The sequence below is a fragment of the Anguilla anguilla genome, chromosome 10, assembly GCF_013347855.1.
Source record: "Anguilla anguilla isolate fAngAng1 chromosome 10, fAngAng1.pri, whole genome shotgun sequence".
NCBI lineage: Eukaryota > Metazoa > Chordata > Actinopteri > Anguilliformes > Anguillidae > Anguilla > Anguilla anguilla.
Window position 1 is genome coordinate 26,027,333 of NC_049210.1, and position 20,182 is coordinate 26,047,514.

The 20,182-nt window shown below is 38.0% G+C and overlaps 1 protein-coding gene across 7 annotated transcripts in view; it reads right to left on the reverse strand.

Annotated features, from left to right (window-relative positions):
• Positions 1 to 20,182, reverse strand: part of snapc4 (small nuclear RNA activating complex, polypeptide 4) — a 165,548-nt gene that overhangs the window by 139,798 nt on the left and 5,568 nt on the right. For 5 of the 7 annotated variants that reach the window (XM_035436233.1, XM_035436234.1, XM_035436237.1 and 2 more), the window contains exons 4-6: positions 12,987 to 13,092; positions 6,948 to 6,982; positions 6,646 to 6,786 (exon numbers count right to left, since the gene is read on the reverse strand). In XM_035436233.1, the coding sequence (XP_035292124.1) occupies positions 6,646 to 6,786; positions 6,948 to 6,982; positions 12,987 to 13,092 (282 nt within the window). Of the gene's footprint in view, positions 1 to 6,645; positions 6,814 to 6,947; positions 6,983 to 12,986; positions 13,093 to 20,182 lie in introns of those variants that run through there. The other 2 variants (XM_035436235.1, XM_035436236.1) reach the window with 2 other exon arrangements.

Sequence of the window (20,182 nt, forward strand, 5' to 3'; positions counted from 1 at the left end):
CGAGACTGGATGCTACTTGCTAAATTCCAAGACGTCTGATTGTGGTAAGTGGTAAGTGGACTGCATTTATATAGCGCTTTTATCCAAAGCGCTTTACAATTGATGCCTCTCATTCACCAGAGCAGTTAGGGGTTAGGTGTCTTGCTCAGGGACACTTCGGCATGCCCAGGGCGGGGATCGAACCGGCAACCCTCCGACTGCCAGACAACCGCTCTTACCTCCTGAGCTATGTCGCCCCTAATGTAAATGTTCTAAAACTGCACTTGGCGATTTGACAAAGTGGGTCTTTTGAGACCCTAGGCAACGGCTTCAGAGGCTCTGCAACTAACCAGTTCACGCCGCTGCAATTTTCTCTGCAACATTCTAAAACCGTTTTGTCTCGTTGAAAATCATTGATCTTAACTGGCCTTAACGTTACCGTTATTTACACTGCCATCAAGTTCATCAATATATACGCCGGGGTATAGGTGGAGCAGAGCCAGGTCTGATTTCTGTGTAAAGATGTCAAGCCGGAGAAAACTAAATAAAAGAATACGGCAGTATGGATTAGCGTTGTTATTATTTTAGCTTGATGCCCTTTTTTGATGAAATCTCCTTTTTGTTTTATTCTTCTTATTCTGATTGCTAATTTAACACCCAGCTCAGCTTTATTCTCGAACAGTTTAGCTAGCTAAATATCACACAACAATCAATCACGATGATGATGCACGAGATACATAATTGCACGAGCCACAGCGAATCCCGCGATTGTTCTCGGCTCGGCAGTGTAAAGACAGCTTAAGTTAGCCTAATGTTAGACAATGAATGAGTATGTACATAACGTTACTTGTATAACAACCATTTTTTATTCAGTAAATAATAAGTGTAATAGTTGGCGTGGCCCAGGTTGCAACTGACTGACGTCACACAGGCGACACTGGTTGGATACGGTTGGATCTATGGGAAGTGAGGTCCAAAAACACACCTGCAATTACCGCTTCTCGCTATTGGTACCGCCAAAGAGAACGAAACTGAAATCTTCGAGATTGTAACTTTAAGTAAGTAAGTTCAATTGTTTGTTTTATCTGACTAGAGAACACTCCTCCAAAAGGCTAGGTCTTTGTCCTGGTGATCACCTGCAAACTTCATTCTGGCTTTTTTATTCCAGTCTTGAAGTAGGGGCTTCTTCCTTGCATGACAGCCTTTCAGGCTATGGCAATGTAGGATTCTCTTAATGTTTGATGTAGATACTTTGGTACCTGATGCTTCCAACTTCTTCACCAGTTCCTTTGTTGTTGTCTTGGGGTTCAGTTGAACCTTTCGGACCAAAGTTCGTTCAGCCCTGAGAATTAATTTGTGCCTCCTTCCCGAACGATGCAGTGTGTGTGGTCCCTAGATTTTTATATTTGCATGCAATTGTTTGTACAGACGCTTGTGGTACCTTCAGTTGTTTGGAAATTGCTCCTAAGGAGAAACCGCACTTGTGGAGGTCCACAATTTTTTTTCTGAGGTCTTGGCGGAGTTGCTTGGATCTTCCCATGGTATCAAGGGCAAAAAGGCAGTGGCTCTAAAGGTAGGCCCTTAAATACAGCCACAGGTGCCAATTAACTCCCAATTATCTACTAATTATGACAATTAGCCAATCAGAAGCTTCTAAAAATCATTGACCCACTGGAATTCTGACATAGTGAATTAAAGCTGAAATAAATCTGTCTCTAATCGATTGTTTTAAAATTACCTCTAATGTGTGAAGTAGATGCTCTAATTGACATGCCAAAATAAATGTATGGTAACATAAATTTTGGCCTCAACTGCATATATATACATATATACATATATATATATACACATACATACTGTAGGGCAGTTGTAAGTTGTTTCTCTGCAGTCCTCTCTCTGAGGGCTCAAATGCTTTATTTCGGCATAAGTTCCCAAATGAGCCTGTGTCTGTTACTTTCAACATTCCAACACTATAACATAACATAACGTAAGACGAGAACAGGCCATTCAGCCCAACACTGCTCGTCTATTCCTACCACTAAACTGTACTTAATGTTTAGTTTACCTAAAAGCTAAATTGTATCTAACACTGTATCAAGCTGGGACTTGAATACCCCTAGTGTTTCTGCCTCCACTACATGTCCAGGCAAGCTATTCCACACATTGGCCGCTCTCTGTGTGAACAAAATATTTCCTAACGTCTATGTGAAATTTACCCTTTATGCCCCCTCGTTCTGCTAACTGAACTCAACTTGAATAATTTCCTGTAGTTCATTTTGTTAATCCCTTTAATAAATGTAAGTCTCAATCAAATCACCCCTAAGTCTCATTTTACTACGCTTGAAAAGTCCAAGCATCTCAAGGCATTCCTCATAACACTTATCTTTTATACCCAGAATCAATCTGGTTGCCCGTCTTCGGACCTTTTCCAGCACCTCTATATCTTTCTTGTAGTACGGTCCCCAGAACTGCACACAATACTCTAAGTGTGGTCTGACAAAGGGTATTGTATAGGGTGAGTATGATCTCCTTAGATTTATACTCAATACTCCTGGCTATGTATCCCAGCATCCTGTTGGGCTTTTTTTTTTACTGCTACAGCACATTGACCAGACCCTGATAGGCTTTGATCAACTATTACTCCCAAGTCTTTTTCTACATGTGCACATTCTAATTTTGTACCACCCATAAAGTAATCCTGCCCTATGTTTTTATTCTCCACATGTAGAACTTTACATTTAGATATATTGAATTTCATTTTCCAGGTTTCTGCCCACTTCTGGATTCTGTTTAAATCTTCTTGGATTACTTTAGTAGATTCCAAACTGTTGGCTAAACCTCCCAGTTTTGTATCATCTGCAACTTCAACCAGTGTACTTTCAATGTCCGTGTCAAGGTCATTTATGTAAAGGAGGAAGAGCAGTGGACCCAGCACTGATCCCTGTGGAACTCCACTTCCCACAATACCCTGCTCAGATAATATCCCTCCTACTACTGCCCTTTGTGTTCTATCCCGTAACCAGTTCCGAACCCACTCTGAAATGCCTCCTGTAATTCCTACTGTCCTCATTTTGATAATGAGTTTGTCATGTGAAACCTTATCAAAAGCCTTTTTGAAATCTAAGTATATAATATCATAAGCCTTGCTCCCATCCAGACACTTGGTAGCTTCCTCAAAGAATGTCAGAAGGTTTGTCAGGCATGACCTTCCCTTGCAGAAACCATGTTGGCTATCCCTTAGTATTTCTTGAAAATAATAACATCCTAAGTGGAAGATAAAAAACTATCTTCCACTTCCCTTCAGGATCGCCAGACCCCTCATGCCAGATACTCATAATTCTAAGATCAAAGCTATTGATGACACTGGGGGGGGATTAACAACCTCCTTGTTGGAAGTCCAGTGTCGCCGATCAAGCTGGCCTGTCTCAAGCTGCATTTTCCGGCTTTGAACTTAGCTTAGCTTTGAACTCACTTTCTCCTCCCTCTTCCTCGCCTCTCCACGCTCCGACTTGTAAGTAACGCCATAATTCGAAGTTTAACCTACCGTTATGGATGGAGTGTAGCACAGTGGGAAAGGACTGGGCTTGTAACCGAAAGGTCGCAGGTTCGATTCCCGGGTAAGGACACTGCCGTTGTACCCTTGAGCAAGGTACTTAACCGTAATTGCTTCAGTATATATCCAGCTGTATAAATGGATACAATGTAAAATGCTATGTTGTGTAAGTCGCTCTGGATAAGAGCGTCTGCTAAAATGCCTGTAATGTAATGTTAGCTATTTATGTGTACATCTGTACAAAGCCAGCAGTAGCAAGACAGCGGCTAGACCGTAAACCTAATTGTATGGTTAAAGAACTTTGTGCTATGATTCGAGTGTAACTGATTGTTGTCTGTCTCATACTACTCACAGGCTACGTGCGTAAAATGGTATTAGTTCATAGTGAGTTTCTGTGTAGCGATACTCAGCAGCCTTGTTGAGAGAGCATCTCACTTATGAACAATAATATTAATACTATAACGTCAGACTAGTCACTACATTCTACATCATATGTACTGAATTGTATAGTGTTATACTGTGCCAGTATCCTATCCCATATTATAACCAAACTGCTTAACTTATAATAACAATTATTTGTCATTAAAGCATATATTTTTGTATATGTGTGTTTGTTTCCTCGCTCATGCTGATAGAATTATCCACCAACAAAGTCAAATAGAGACATTTGAATTAATAAGTGCGGAGGGTCAATTCCCTCTAAATAATTTTAAGTGTTGAGGTTGATAAAGGGTGATCTCCAGTTATTCTGGGTTCAGTATTCAGAGTGCTGTGCCATTAACAGGGTAGCTGAGGGTGACCCCCTAATTAAATTTGAAATAATAAAATAATATAATTTTAATTTAATAACTCAACTAAGTTCTATCAACCTTATGACAATGTATATATATACATATATATATATATATATATATATATAATATACATGCACGTATGTAAGTATATACACACACACTCACCGTACTCTTGTTACACTGACTCACTCTGGGTCAACCTGGGAGCTCTGAAGACGAAAACAGCACTGCTATTCGGTCTACGTAGAGTTGATAGGCCCATCAATGCCAACATATCACAGATATGGCAAACAATATTGTTTGGAGGAAACCGATTTTAATATAGTTTCAGGAGGTTCTGGGGTATATATTTATGGGGATCTCTTGTAGTGTTGCTCATTACCCCAACTCATCAATAGCTCAACTGCAAGCATGGCTGCAAGTGGTAAACATAAGAGTGATGGATGACACATGCGTGCACACACGCACACACGCATACACACACACACACACACACACACACACACACATATAAACATAATATTTTTTGATAGATTGTTCATTTATTTGTTTATTTATTTTCCATTTCATTATTATCATTATTGTTGTTTTCTTTCTTTTCATTTTTTGCTTTTCGTTTTGAATTTGCATTGCAATTCGTGTTTCCATCAGTTTGAATTTGCCTTCTAACGAATGACACACTTGCATGCGCGCACACGCACACGCACACACACACACACACATAATTCAGCCTTAAACACTCACGACAAACGCTGTTTGTTTTTTCTCGCTCTCAATCACTTATTTTTTTTATAACATCATTGTCGTTATTATTTTATTTTAATTTTGTTTACTTATGTTTTTCATTTTGAACATGATTATTGTTTTTTTTAAATGTTAATTTGCCTTTCAATGAATGCCCGCGCACACACACACACACACAGAAACACACACACCCACACCCACCGCCGCTCCTGCGGACATGTGGAACTGAGTATCCAGGCCTTCCCACCCCAACCGTTCAGCTACCTTTTTTTCCTGTATATCTGCCTGGCTACCTGTGCCCCTTGGTCCACTCTACACACTTGACAGGACCACACTGCCACACCTGACCTCCTAGAACACCCCACATATAGATTTTTCCTCATTTATTTTTATATTTTCCTTCTCCCACACACTTCCCTATATCCCTAATTTTTATTTTTGATTATTATTACGGTATTTATTTTTCTCTTCACACACACACTTCCCTATATCCTTTGTTATTATTTTTTATTATTTGATTTTTTCATTTCTCTTCTCACACACACAGTCGTTATTGTGATTTTTTTCTTTTCTTTTTATTTCTGTTATTTCTCTTTTTATCCATTTCTTTATTTTCTATTTTCTCTATGAACACACACACTTCCTTACATCCTTTATTCTTTTTTTTCCCTCTTCACACACACTCTTCCCTATAATTCTACTTAGTCCACCTCTAACTCCAATCACTTAACCCCAATCTGAACAAACGGTACTGTTTGTCTTCATATTTGTGTCAACAGCAAAATATCTGTAATGTCTGTTTGTCATAATGTCTTAAGTGTTCATATTTGTGTTAATGTATTTTTGTTTGTCTGTTAAACAAATTAAAAATTACAAAAAAAAAATTTTTTTTAATTAAAAAGAGTGATGGATGACTGGCTTTATGGTATGGGAGAACAACATGTTGGCAAGAACATCAGTGAATCAGCAGAGGCACAGTTCAGCTGTGGTAAAGTTCTAAGAGTCAGCCGACTCACAAAATAAACAAAGTAGCCCATGACAGTTTGCCTGAAGAAGAGACAAGTGGGGTGACTATGCTACTTCACTTCTATCACTTCCTGAGTGCAATCTCTGCCATTAAAGATTGAAGGGGACGCCTTTATCAGATATACCATTTTGAAATTCAATTCTGTTTTTATGTTGTTTCAGTGTAACAACACAAAAACATAAAAATACATTTTTGCAGTCAGTCCTTAAGTTTCCTATTTAAAGTCACAGGATACACCGATGTATGTGTGCATGCACAAGCAAAACTGAGTTCCATGTAAACTGGAGAACCTTTGCAAAACACATGCATTGCTGCTGGAAAAACTGTTGGAGAACCACTGCATGTCATACAAGACATGGCATCAGTGAAAGAACATCAAATGGGAAGTAGTGGTCTGCAGACACAGGGGTATCTTCTGATGACCTAGTTAAACTTGAACCTTTTATAGCACTGTAAATTAATAAATGCATCAGTGTGTCAGTGTTGGTACCTTTCACAAAAGGTAAAAGGTACTGCTGAATATGTTCTTGCAACCTACACCTTCTAACCTGTTGCTCTTTGTTCTCAACCAGCAGGCGCTCCAGCTCTGTCAACTTCTCTTCCAGCACATCCTGGTACACCAAGTTCATTTGCAGGCAGGTCTCTACATTTGGGGGCAGGCTAAACACCTCATCACTGTCCTCCCCACTCTGTCAGAAATACAAAGGGCAGGAATTCTGCAAGAATTCAGTATTAACCAAATGCAGTTACTTAAAACTGCCAAGAAAATTAAATTATGTTTTACTGAAATATTATGATTCAGACCAACTACTTAACAAATTGATTATTCAGAGCACAAGCTGATACTCACAGTTTCCATGATGCTTTCTGTGTCATTTTCATCATCTGTTTAAAAAAATGCACTTGTGAAAACCCTGCATACATATATTCAATTCACATTAAAGGTCATGTGTCAGTTTTTATTATAAAATATTTTAATACTTTTTATTGGTCCTGTAAAATGTGAGAGATGAACCTATGGTGTTACAGGTTTGCTGTGAGCACCTAAAAAAACAATACAAACCATAACACTTTTAGATTTCACAGATTAGCTCTGTGAATACGAATTCAACAGACATGACAATTATATTGAGACAATTTCCAAACAAACCTTAATTCCTAGAAGCCAGCTGTTAACAGAAAATACAAAACACTTAGCCATATATAAATTGGCATATATAAATTGTGCAACTGCTTTCCTGGTCCATTCATCAAATTTTTAAATGCTGCAAGCAGCGATACACAAAGTCCAAGCACACATAGCCTATTATACACCACTTAACAAGTGGCCAGTCGGTGCCAAAATCACGCAGTGGTCAAAGGGAGGTACCCGATGCCAAGGCGTCAGGTTTTATAGGTCTCACCCATGTGGTTAGGCCAGACCTGGTGGACAATATGACTGCCAAGTAGGGATGGGTATTGAGAACCAGTTCCAAGTTGTCCTATTCATTGGAATTATATGCCTCCGAGCTTATCGATTCCGCTTATCGATGCCAACATGTTTTTAATACAGCTGCGCATTGCAAAACAATGATGTAACGCCTTGGGGGAGGCACGCATGCAGGCAGCACGCTGCCCCTCTCAGGTGTTTGTTTTGGACGGCAGCTGTCACAACAAATTTGATCCGGGCTGCAAAAATGATCCGGGTAACTTACTGACATTCTAAAACAGCTGTTATACCCATTGTGACATACTTAAAGTTTCATTACAGCGTCCGTTGCTATGCAGACACTGCCAGCCTTGATACATTCTGTTGCAATAAAGATTCTAAGACAACTCACCAATTTCTCTGGATTAACGGGTTATTTTCTAGCCTGGAATTCAATCATATTACTAAATAGTTACTAAAATGTCATGTAACGTGCAAGTAGTTGGCTATCTCCCTGGATATGAAGTAAATGTTTTTACCAATATATAATAATAATAAATGCGATTTTATCCATGGAAATAGCTATACTAAAAGCAAGGCTCCAGAGTGCAACCATTGCGACCAAAAATCTGTCGACTAAGTGCGACTAAACATTTTCATTGGTCGCATGACCATTTAGCAGGTCTGTCTTTGTGTGTTACGATGGAGTATTATGGCCACAGAGGAAAATTCTGAGATTTCGAGAATAAGGTCGTAATATTACGAGAATAAAGTTGTAAATTTACGAGAAAAAAAGTCATAATATTATGAGAATAAAGTCGTAATTTTACGAGAAAAAAGTCATAATATTACGAGAATAAAGTCGTAATTTTAGGCTACGTGTTATTTTAGAGCGGAAATTTCAGAAGAGCAGCCTGCCGCCTGCGTTAAAATGAGGAAGGTGGAGCATCTTGTGAAGTTATACTTTAGTACAGGTTTCACAAATAATGAAATACTTAATCTTTTTGCTTATCATAAGTATCAGGACATTGAAAAGATTGTGCAAGAAACTGTGTCTATTCCGAAGAAAGAACGACACGCACTTGGAGGAAATTGCAGGCTCAGGCTGCCATTAGACTGTCCTCTTGCCTGTTTTGTTGGTAATATATTTTCCTAAAAATTATGTTTATTCCTCAAAATTTAACGATTTTATTCTCGTACTATTTAGATTTTTTCTCATAAAATTACGACTTTATTCTCGTAATATTACACCTTTTTTCTTGAAATATTATGACTTTATTCTCATTAAATTGCGACTTTATTCTCATAATATTATGGCTTTTTTTCCTCAATTACGACTTTATTCTCGTAATATTACGACCTTATTCTCAAAATCTCAGATTTTTTTTCCCCTCAATGTGGCCCTAATACTCCGTCGTAGTACAGTGTGTGTATGTGTGTAGTGTTTTCTTTTTTCCACCCGCATTCTGCAAAGACCCACCCCTACTCTGCCTCTGATTGGCTCTGACCCTGATATTCTTCTTCGCTGAATGCGGGGGTGTGGAAAAAAAATAAGGCATGTATGTGTGAAACCGTGCCCTGTACTCCTCCGGGAGCAGCGCACACTTTTGTTTGAGTTATTTTAGTTTGATTTATTTATTTGAGTTTGTCAAGCACTTTAAATGTTAGTACTTTTTAAGCAATTGAGGTTATTGTGATTTCTTGTTTGTGCTGTGATTTAAATAAAGAAAAAACATTTATCCGCACCTTTATTCCTGTTTACTATCATTTACATAATGTGTTAAGAAATTACCAATGTGTATTGGAACTGACAAAAAAGGTAACGCTTAAAATGTATTATTGCGGCGCCAAAAGGCACGGTGAAAATTTTTGGGTGCACCTAAATTATGTGCTGGTGCACCTAAATGAAAAAGTTAGGCGCACCAGTGCAACCAATGTAAAAAGTTAGTCTGGAGCCCTGAAAAGGCTAAATAAATGTTGTGGTTGCGATTGCCGTCGTAGATGTCAGAAGGAAATGTCACTCTCTTTGCAGTGGTTTGGGCTGGAAACGAGTTGTAAGAGCGGGATATGCACAACACTGCCTACTGATTGTAGATAAGATCACTGTGAGGATGCGTTCCATAGAGGATTTCAGCTGTATGCTCCCATATTACTGAAAATGCTGTAGTGGTGGATAGCATATCAGCGTATGACAAGTGCTGTATGCGTTGTGTTGATAGAAGCATACCACTGGCTAACGCTAGAAGCTAGCTAACTGTTAAATAGTCTACTTACACCACTATATCACTGAGTTTCAGAAAATGTAAGCCCGTGTTTGGTTAATTTAATTATGCGAATTCATTTAACTGAAGGTTTCTATGACGGCGATCGTGACCACAACATTTATTTTGCCTTTTTGTATAGCTATTTTTGTGGATAAAATCGCATTCATTATTTTATTTTCTGTTAAAAACATTTAAAAGAAAATTGCTCATACCATTTCTATAATGGCGGCAATTCTAAATGGTAGCAACAACTAAGGTAAAGATATAGGTTCCATATGAGGAAGCTGATCACTACAGCATATCTTTCATCTCTAAAAGACAACAGTGATTGTTTGTGAATTTCTGATTTTAAAACAACATATATTGTGCTCTATAACTTCACCATATGTTTCAGTTGGGCCAGTACTTTCAGTTTATGCTACTGATGGGAGTGCCAATACATCTGCTAAGTTTCATCAATTCATGTCAAACCACTGGGGACTTATTAGCATTTTTGTTATAAGACACACCCACATTGATATTAATTGCCATACAGCTTACTGTGGCCATAACATAACATAACACAATGACGAGAACAGGCTGTTCAGTCCAACAATGCTTGCCATTTTCCTGTCTAAAATAGTCCTCTGATTACCTACAGACTAGACAGTATCGTAACATCGTATCAAGCCTAGTCTGGGAAATCCCCAGAGTTTCTGCCTTTACTATGTGACCTGGCAGGCTATTCCACACATGGACTACACACTGCGTGAAAATATTATTCCTAATGTCTGTAAAGAATTTACATTTTGTTAATTTCCATTTAGGTCAACTTGTTCTATTAACAGAACTCAACCTGAATAATCTCTTGTAGTTCACATTGTTGATCCCCTTTATGAATTTAAAAGCTTCAATCAAATCACCCGAGTCTCCTTTCACTAAGCTTGAAGAGGTTAAGTATCTTAAGTCTTTCCTCATAGCTTTTATCTTTCATACCAGGAATCAATTTTGTTGCTCTACTTTGAACTTTTTCCAGAGCCTCTATATCTTCTTGTAGTACAGTCCCAAAACATGCACACACTATTCAAAGTGTGGTCCAATAAATGTATTGTATAAGATAAGTATAACTTTCTTGGATTTATACTCAGTACTTTTGACTTTATATCCCAGCATCCTGTTGGCCTTTTTTACTGCTACAGCACAGTGCCTAGAACCAGAAAGGCTTCGATCAACCATTACTCCCAAGTCTTTTTCAAACTGAGCACATTCCAAGTTTGTTCCTCTCATAAAGCAATCCTGCCTAATGTTTTTATTCACCACATGCAGAACTGTACATTTGGTTATATTAAATGTCGTTTGCCAGGTTTCCGCCCAATTCTGGATTTTATTTAAATCATCTTGGATTACTTTAGTAGCCTCCAAACTATTAGCTGGGCCTCCCAGTTTTGTATCATGTGCACATTTGACTAATGTACTTTCTATGTCCCTGCTGAGGTCATTGATATAAATGAGGGTGTTCTACCCTGTAGCCAGTTCCGAATCCACTCTGAAATAGGTCCTCTAATTCCTATTGTCTTAATTTTACTAACAGATGGGGTACCTTATCAAATGCCTTTTGGAAATCTAAGTAGATAATATCATACGCCTTGTTATAATCAAAACACTTGTTAGCTTCTTCAAAAAATACCAGAAGCTTTGTCAGACATGACCTTCCCTTACGAAAACCATGCTGGCTATCCCTTAGGATGTTGCTATTTTCAAGAAATACTTCCAACTTGTCTCTAAAGATAGATTCCAGTATTTTACATATTATGCAAGTTAGACTTATAGGTCTGTAGATTCCTGGATCAGTATGGTCTTATATATTGGTATTATATTACCACACTTCCAGTCCTCAGGTATTTCTCCAGTTTCTAAGGAATGTCGAAAAATACCTGCCAGTGGTTTAAAAATGATCTCAGCTAACTCTTTGAGTACTCTTGGGTATATGCCATCAGGACCTGCAGTCTTGTTTGTCTTTAGTTTAAGTAATTCATGCAGTGTACTTCTTTATCCTCTTTTTCAATATCATAAGACTTTCTGAGTACTGTATATGCCTTCCAGTCTATTGGTAACCCCTTCTCTAGTAAAAGTCTCAACAAAATAACAATTTAAGGCATCAGCAATATCTTTATTCTTAGAAAGCAATGCTGCTTCTTCATTTCTGCTGCACCTGATTTCCTCTTTGACTTTCCATTTCCTACTACAGTATTGAAAGAAATGTTCAAGATTACTTTTTGCATGTACGGCAATTTGTCTTTCAAAGAGCCTCTTGGCTTCCCGTAGTTCTTTTTTAACCTTAGCGCTATTACAATATGTGCCTCAAGGAACCAAAAGAGCACCAGATTGTGTATTCCCCCATTTTGAATAAAAAAATTAAAAAACTTATTCTACAAAACTTGACTGATTTGCACAGGATTCAGTATTTTGGCTTAAATCACATGCCTTTATACAGGTATTAATTTCTTGCACTGGTTGACTGTGGCTGAATTTCAGGCCAATGAAATTGCGGTGGCTTTTCACAAAAATGCTGATAATTCCAAAAATGTTTGACATAAAGTTATGAACTGGGCATGTACATTGACTGTTGGATCAAGAATCTGGCCTTCAGTTTCTTAGCCCAATCCAATGACATGGCGGCACTAAAGATATCAAAATGTATAAAAATATTCAGAAATTCATTTTAAAAAAATCACTCTTTCTTTGCAGAGACTTCAAACTTGGTACGATGACAAAAAGCCCTATTAGGAACACAACTACATTTGTTAATGCCAATTCATGTGACCTTATTGTAAAGTGTTATCCACGTCCTACTATGGGAGTGTTCGGCAGCCCATTGAACCATTGAATCTACCCTTTGGAAAATTTTTGTGAAATTTGGCACATTGATAAAGTAGTGGTCAAGGTATCCGGATGCCAAGTTTGAAGTCAGTCCATCCACCCCGCTAGCGCCACCAACAGGCCAAATTTCACATTCTGTTTTTGCCTGTCACTATTTGGAATATGAAAAAATATGCAAATTTTTGCAACCATCAGTCACTACAGATGTTACCAAATCCACCAAAACTGAAAAATTAAGGATGAGCCCATTTAAAGTTTTTTTAATGGTCAGTTATAATTAATTTAAAAAACCCAGCTTTATAAAGAGTCCTATTACAACTTCTCAAAGCATATAGGCAGATGGAGTGTGTTGGTTTACCTGCTGATAGAATCTCGATATCCAAACCAGGTGTATCTTGGCTAAGAGAAAGCTCAAGCTCCTTGATCTCTCTTTGGATCTGCTTCCGCTTCACAGCAAGGTTTTCCTGTGGGCAAAGGCAGTGGTATAAATATATAGGTGCAAGCATCGGGGTGAACTGCAGAGCACTGAGTGCAATTTGTATCTTTCTGAAATGTCTGAAAAAATATAAACAAAATTTTGCAACAACTTCGTTGTTAGTGTGCAGCAGGGGTGCACTGCATGCTGCAATGGGAGAGAGAGACCAGCAGTATGTGCAAGATTCAGTCCTTTGTTGAGCACATGCACACATAAGGTCCTAATTGTGCTATAGGACCAGCCAATTTGCCACTCTGGAGCGAAAGTGCCAATCCTCCAATAGCCAAATAACATTGTTTTGATGTATTCCAGGCATCGGGGATGTTTTCTTAAACCTCAAAATGTCCAATTTAACTATTTAAATAAAGAATGAATCTATTTGCAAGGCTATCATCGTACCATAGAAAACAATATATCTACAGTTGAGGCCAAAAGTTTACATACACCTAGGGTAAAGATATTCAAACTCAGTTTTTCATAACTCTGCATATTTCATGATACCACAAATTATTTTTTTCTACCTTTAGAGTCTCTCCCTTTTTGCCCTTGATACCATGGGAAAATCCAAGCAACTCAGCAAAGACCTCAGAAAAATAATGGTGGGCCTTCACAAGTCCGGTTTCTCCTTAGGAGCAATTTCCAAACAACTGAAGGCACCACAAGCATCTGTACAAACAATTGTATGCAAATATAAAAATCTTGGGACCACACAGACACTGCATTGTTCGGGAAAGAGTATACCAAAGCATCTATATCCACCATTAGAGAATCCTACATCACCATAGCCTAAAAGGCTGTCGCACAACGAAGAAGCCCCTCCTCCAAGACCAGCATAAAAAAGCCAGAATGAAGTTTGCAGGTGATCCCAGGACGAAGACCTAGCCTTTTGGAGGAGTGTTCTCTGGTCAGATGAAACAAAAATTGAACTTTGAAAATTGTTCGGCCATAATGATCAGCGCTATGTATGGAAGAAAAAGGATGAGGCTTTTAATCCAAAGAACACAATCCCAACTGTGAAGCATGGGGGTGGCAGCTTCATGTTATATGGTGTTTTGCTGGAAAAGGGACTGGCGCACTCAGAAAATAGATGGCATCATGAGGAAGGAGGATTATCTAGAAATACTGAAGCATCACCTCAAGACATGAGCTAGAAAGTTAAAACTTGGTCAAAACTGGGTCTTCCAGCAGGACAATGATCCTAAGCATACCTCCAAAGTTGTAACAAAATGGCTTAAAGATAATAAAGTGAAAGTATTAGAGTGGCCATCACAATGCCCTGACCTGAATCCCATAAAAAATTTGTGGACTGATCTGAAAAAGCGTGTCTGAGTAAGGAGGCCCACAAACCTGCCTGAGTTACACCAGTTCTGTCAGGAGGAATGGGAAAAGATCTGGCAAAGTATTCTGAGAAGCTTGTGGAAGGCTACCCCAAGCGTTTGATTCAAGTTAAGCAAATAAAAAGGCAATTCCACAAAATACTAACAAAGTGTATGTAAACTCTTTTTTTTTTTTTTGTGATCAAGTTTTTTTTTTTAATTAATTTTTATGAGAAAGGTTGCAGGTACAGGCCCAAAAAGTTATATTCATTCACGTATAAGACAAAACAGGAGAAATGATATGTGAATGTACCTGCTGGCTGCCACTCCATATAGCATAATGTAAAAAATAAATAAATGAATGAATAAATAAATAATAATAATAATAATAATAAAGAACATGTAACATACACATACAGCTTCTTGCACATATTTGCATATTATTGCACATTCACACATACATAATATTATTACCTTGCAAATAGCAAATAAAATAAAAATAGTGATAAAAATAAAACAAAAGGCCGGTATACATATATATGTGACGGGTGCTGGAGGAAAGGTCCGCAAGTCGCAAATCTTGAAATCGCGCTAGGAGCCAAAAAAGGTTTTTTTACATTTTTTTTTACTGTTTTCCTTTTTTTCATATTACGAAAGTTAAAGTGTTGAAGAAGTCACTCAATAGAATAAACAACATTTTTAGGATCACTAAATACTCATAATTTGTCAGCAAAGTCGGCTTGTTTTAGTGATTCTTACAGCCGGGTTTTGGAGGCGTGATGGGGGTGCAGTTTAATTAGCATGTTTGGTTTTGTTGGCTTTTGTCACTTAGTTTCGGTCAAGCCACCGCCCATAAATAAAGCGGCGTGGTAGTAGACTGTGTTTGTTTACTGTGTGAGGTTGCTACAATGGCGGACACTCAATCAGTAGGTGAGAGTATAAGCTTTCCAACGATGTATAACATGTCTAATTTTGCTTTTGGAATAGCGTTTTATAGGTCAGCGTAACCGAACATTTTCTTACCATGGCATTCGCTCTATGGTAGCATTAAAAGACGTTGCACCTAACGAAACGTTGTCAACTATTTTTCGTAATTCCTTGGAAAATACCATTATTATTGAGGACTTCTGGGCATAGCTAAGCCATATGTTTGCTGATAGACCTAGCTGACATCGTTTTCTGGAGCAAAACAGAAGCGGATAGAACTGTCATTGATTTACTGTCTCTGTCTCCATCTACTGAACGTAGATAAGATTTCATCATTGCTATGTAAGTATTACTGCTCAAAATATTTCGGTTATATACATTATTTTAGAAACTGAGTGTCTTTAAATAGGTTAGTGGTATTATGTAATGTGGATATTTCACACCGTAATGTAAGCGTTAGTAATACTTTTTGTGACGCATACAACAGTGATGAGGAGAGTGTTGAAACATTGCCAAAACATGGTGGACGGCTGAAAATTGTTTTCATACCGTCCCATTCCCATACAAGAAAACATAGGAGTGTACAGAGTATAGAAATACATACAAGAGTTAATTATTACACATTTAGGTACTGTGCAGCATTGTGTGACTATATTTTTGCGTTATGTTATCTGATATCTATGTCACCTTCATAAGGAGCTCAAATGCTTTACAGTGGACAAAAAGCATTATATTCCTTTTTGGAGAGATTTTGGATTTGTTTCTGGACCCTTAGCTATTTTAGACCACTGTTAATAATTTAGACATTTTGGGTAGATTTGGAGATGCTGGGTACACTGCTTAGTTTTTGCTTCATAGTAGTTCTACATATCCACCCTTAGTTTTTATGAGCTTGTGGTCAAGAAGTGTTTGATCCAGGACGTATACTTTAACCCGCAATCTCCCAGTATTTCATTGCAAACTAAAAAAGGAGCAAATTCATTTTAGATTTTTTGCCTTGACCATTGCATTTGTGGCACTTATATTCATAATTTTGTAAGAAATAAAAGTAATCTAAGCTAGTATTGTAAATGGTACAAATGTATTGCTTCATTTAAGACATTTTTCTAGTCTCTATGGTGTTCACATCTGGAGTTATAAAGCTTTAAATAGGGTAACCCCTAAATGGGCAAGGATTGACAGGTACTGTAGTGGGGAAGTGGTTGGGGTGGAGTTAAATAGCTATTATTCCCACCCATTATCTCCCTGTGAGAAGTGTGAAAAGTTCAAGATCTTTCAAGGGGATTTTCTCTGCTACTTTATTTTAGGAGTACCAACATTCAAATAAGCATATCTTCTTCAACTATTTTCAGATTTCAATGTATGACACATCATTTGAAATCTTATAATCTGCACTTTCATAATCTGTACAAAACTGAAAAATGACCTTGCTCTACTTGAGGACCAAAACACCAGAACCTGTCACGTATACACACACATACATACACATACACACATACATACACATGCCTATACTCATACATATACACATACCCACTATCCCCCTCCCTCTATACATCCCCTTATCCCTCCCAGATGAGTGGCAACCCCCCCCTCCTTAACTCTTCAATCGTATCAAATCACTAACCCCTAATCCCTTCCCATCAACCCCTGTATCCTGCCACCAACCACCGCTGAAGAAAGAAAAAATAAATAAATCAATTTAAAAAAATAAAAATAAACTTAATTAAAGCCGCAAGCGGCGTTGGAAGGGGTCCAAGCAGTGGCAGCATCGCGCCCCCTATGGAGCGATTTTAAAATGGCTTTGTCCTCACGATCATATGCCTTCACCCAACATATCTACTGAATATCATGATGATCGTATGATATATTGATGACTTATGGCCAATTTTGAGCTAAGAGACGCTGTCGGATGACTTAGTTACGTCGCCATGGATGTGGCCTGGCCGCTTCCCGTCAAGGCCTTTAATATGTCGTAACACTTAGATGGCATGTCATACCACTTAGATGGTCCGGTGTGCATGCACAGCTGCAGTGTTTCTGCGCCGCAACTAAAAAAGGCCTCACACTAGTGTTGTCACGATACCGAAATTTTGACTTTGATACTGATACCAGGTTTAGTATTACGATACTCAATACTGAAATGATACTTGAAACTTAAACGGTGCTAATTCGATACTCGGTAATAACCTTAATAGATCAGAAACGTAATGTCCACAAGGGTTGACCTCATTTTCTAATTCATGGTTTATTAACAACCTTTAAGTTGAAGCCTCTTCAACATATTAATATGCATAGGCCTATAGTGTTACAACACTGAACAATAGAAAAACATGTTAAATATATTTCAAAAATTAAACAGTTGTAAACTAAATAATCTTTAAAACAGGTCTTTTACCTTTAAATAGATTTAAAAACAGCATATTTTAATAACAATACAGCATCTATCTATAATAAAATATTTCCAAATTGGAACACCTATTGCTACTGAAGTGAACTGAGTCAAAGCTTGCGCTGAATCATAGAGCTGAGTGCACAAGCACAAGTCACCTCACTTGGCAACCTTAGTTGCTACTGCCTTCTAGCGAAGATTCTGACAAATTACACTTTTCATCCTCTCAATCAGTAATGCGGGAGACAATTTTCCGTGGCTTTTACATTACATTTAACTCAAAACTACCGAACGTCGGAATATTCTAATACCGAACCGTTTATTTTAAATTTAAAAAAAAAAAATTTAAGTACCGAGAAAGTGCTGAAGTTTTGGTATACCGTGCAACACTACGTCAGACACATATTCCAATCCATTGCTCAGCTTAGCAGAGAATGCACATTTCAGAGCCCCACAGAGACAGATAGAATAATAACACATGAATGCACATTTCAAATAATAAATACGACATTGAGAAAAAACGGAAGAAAGACATAATATCAACTCGCGAATTGCGTGCTGCGGGCAAAGAAGCCTACCGTTTTATTTATGTAGACATTGGCAGATGAGAAAATTTTCGGTTACGCTGACCTATAAAACGCTATTTCAAAAGCTAAATCAGACATGTTATACATCGTTAGAAAGCTTATAATCTCACCTACTGAATAAATGAATTGTCAATCAAGACAAAGCAACAGGTGTGGTATTACGCACAGCTATTTTTGAAGGTAGCCTACCCAGTGATCAAAAATGCGCGTATATTTCGCCAACGGATTGTTCAAGACAATATATGACCACTCATTCGCAAAAAGGACATCTCTACGCGTAAAACCGATGGAAAGATTGTATATTTATTAAATGTTTAGTCCCATATATTGACTTTAGAATGACATAGTATAAGGAAAAAAAACAAAATTGTCTCGTTTATTTCGTTATTCAGTGAGCAGCGTTTTAACTGCTGTATTGGCATATTTTAGGGCTAATGTCGGGTTTATCTTGTTGCTACGGAATATTACAGTAGCCTACATTACAGGCATTTGGCAGACGCTCTTATCCAGAGCGACGTACAACAAAGTGTATAACCATAACCAGGAATAAGTGTGCCGAAAACCGTAGAGAGAAATACCGCTCCAAGTGCAGGGAACAACCGCATAGTTCAACTTGGACCCAGTTGGTTAAACTGATTAACGCTAACACAAACAAGAACAGCAACAACGCAGTCTATGAAAACATTCAAGCAATAGTTAAGACGAGTTAAGACTAAGTCACCTACGGAACAACTACCTAGTTACAACCCTAAGCTTACAGTCAATGTAGAGATTAAATTGAGAATACGATTTCTCTCAGCACAATGACGGATTTAAAGACTAAACGAACTCACCCGATGTTGTCTTCAAATGGACCGTATTATTTTAGACATTGGCAGACTACAGCGTAAAATGCGTCTTTTGTTTATATTCAATATTAGTAATTGCAGCGAGAAACTGCAGCTGTAGGTCGTTATGTTATGGTAGCAACGGAACGAAGCGGACCATATATGTATTAGGCTACCGTCATTGTTTCATTATACCAGCGTGTTTTCGCGCGTGTGCACAGAAACTCAGAACCTATCAATACAATGCTTTAGCTATTTCTCACCATAATGACAGATTTAAAGACTGAACGAACTCATCCGATATTGTCTTCAAATGGATCCATGCCAAAGAAAATTAATGATTCATCCTCTCAAAGCTTTACCGTAGCGTATTATTTATTTAGACATTGGCAAAGTACAGCATAAATTGCGTCTTTTGTGAATATTCAATGTTTGAAATTGCAGCGAGAACTGCAGCTGTAGACATAAGATAGTCTGTTATGTTATGGTAGCAACGGAACGAAGCGGACTATATATGTATTACCGTCATTGTTTTATTATACCAGCGTGTTTTCGCGCGTGTGCACAGAAACTCAGAACCTATCAATGAAATGGTTTAACTATTTCTCAGCATAATGACAGATTCAAAGACTAAACGAACTCACCCGATACTGTCTTCAAATGGATCCATGCCAAAGAAAAGTAATTATTCATCCTCTCAGAAAGCTTTTACTGAAAAACTTTTGGTCGCCTATCCTAGCATGCACGCTAGGTGGCAGTGTCAGACCGTGCTTTCACTGATAAAAACTAGCGTCGCCATGGTTGTCGCTTGCCGTAAAGAAGTTTACTCGATGTCGTAATCGTTTGGATTTGGAGCTCCAGCTTTTCCGCACCCCACCTAATGAAAAAGTCCAAATGGTGTGCAAACCATATGGCGGACATAGGTGCTCCCAATAGGAAAGTTGTAGAGCACATTCATATGCATCAGTCGATGAAGTTTTGTGTTGATCTGACTTACGGTGTGGGAGTTATGACCTTTTAAAGTATGATC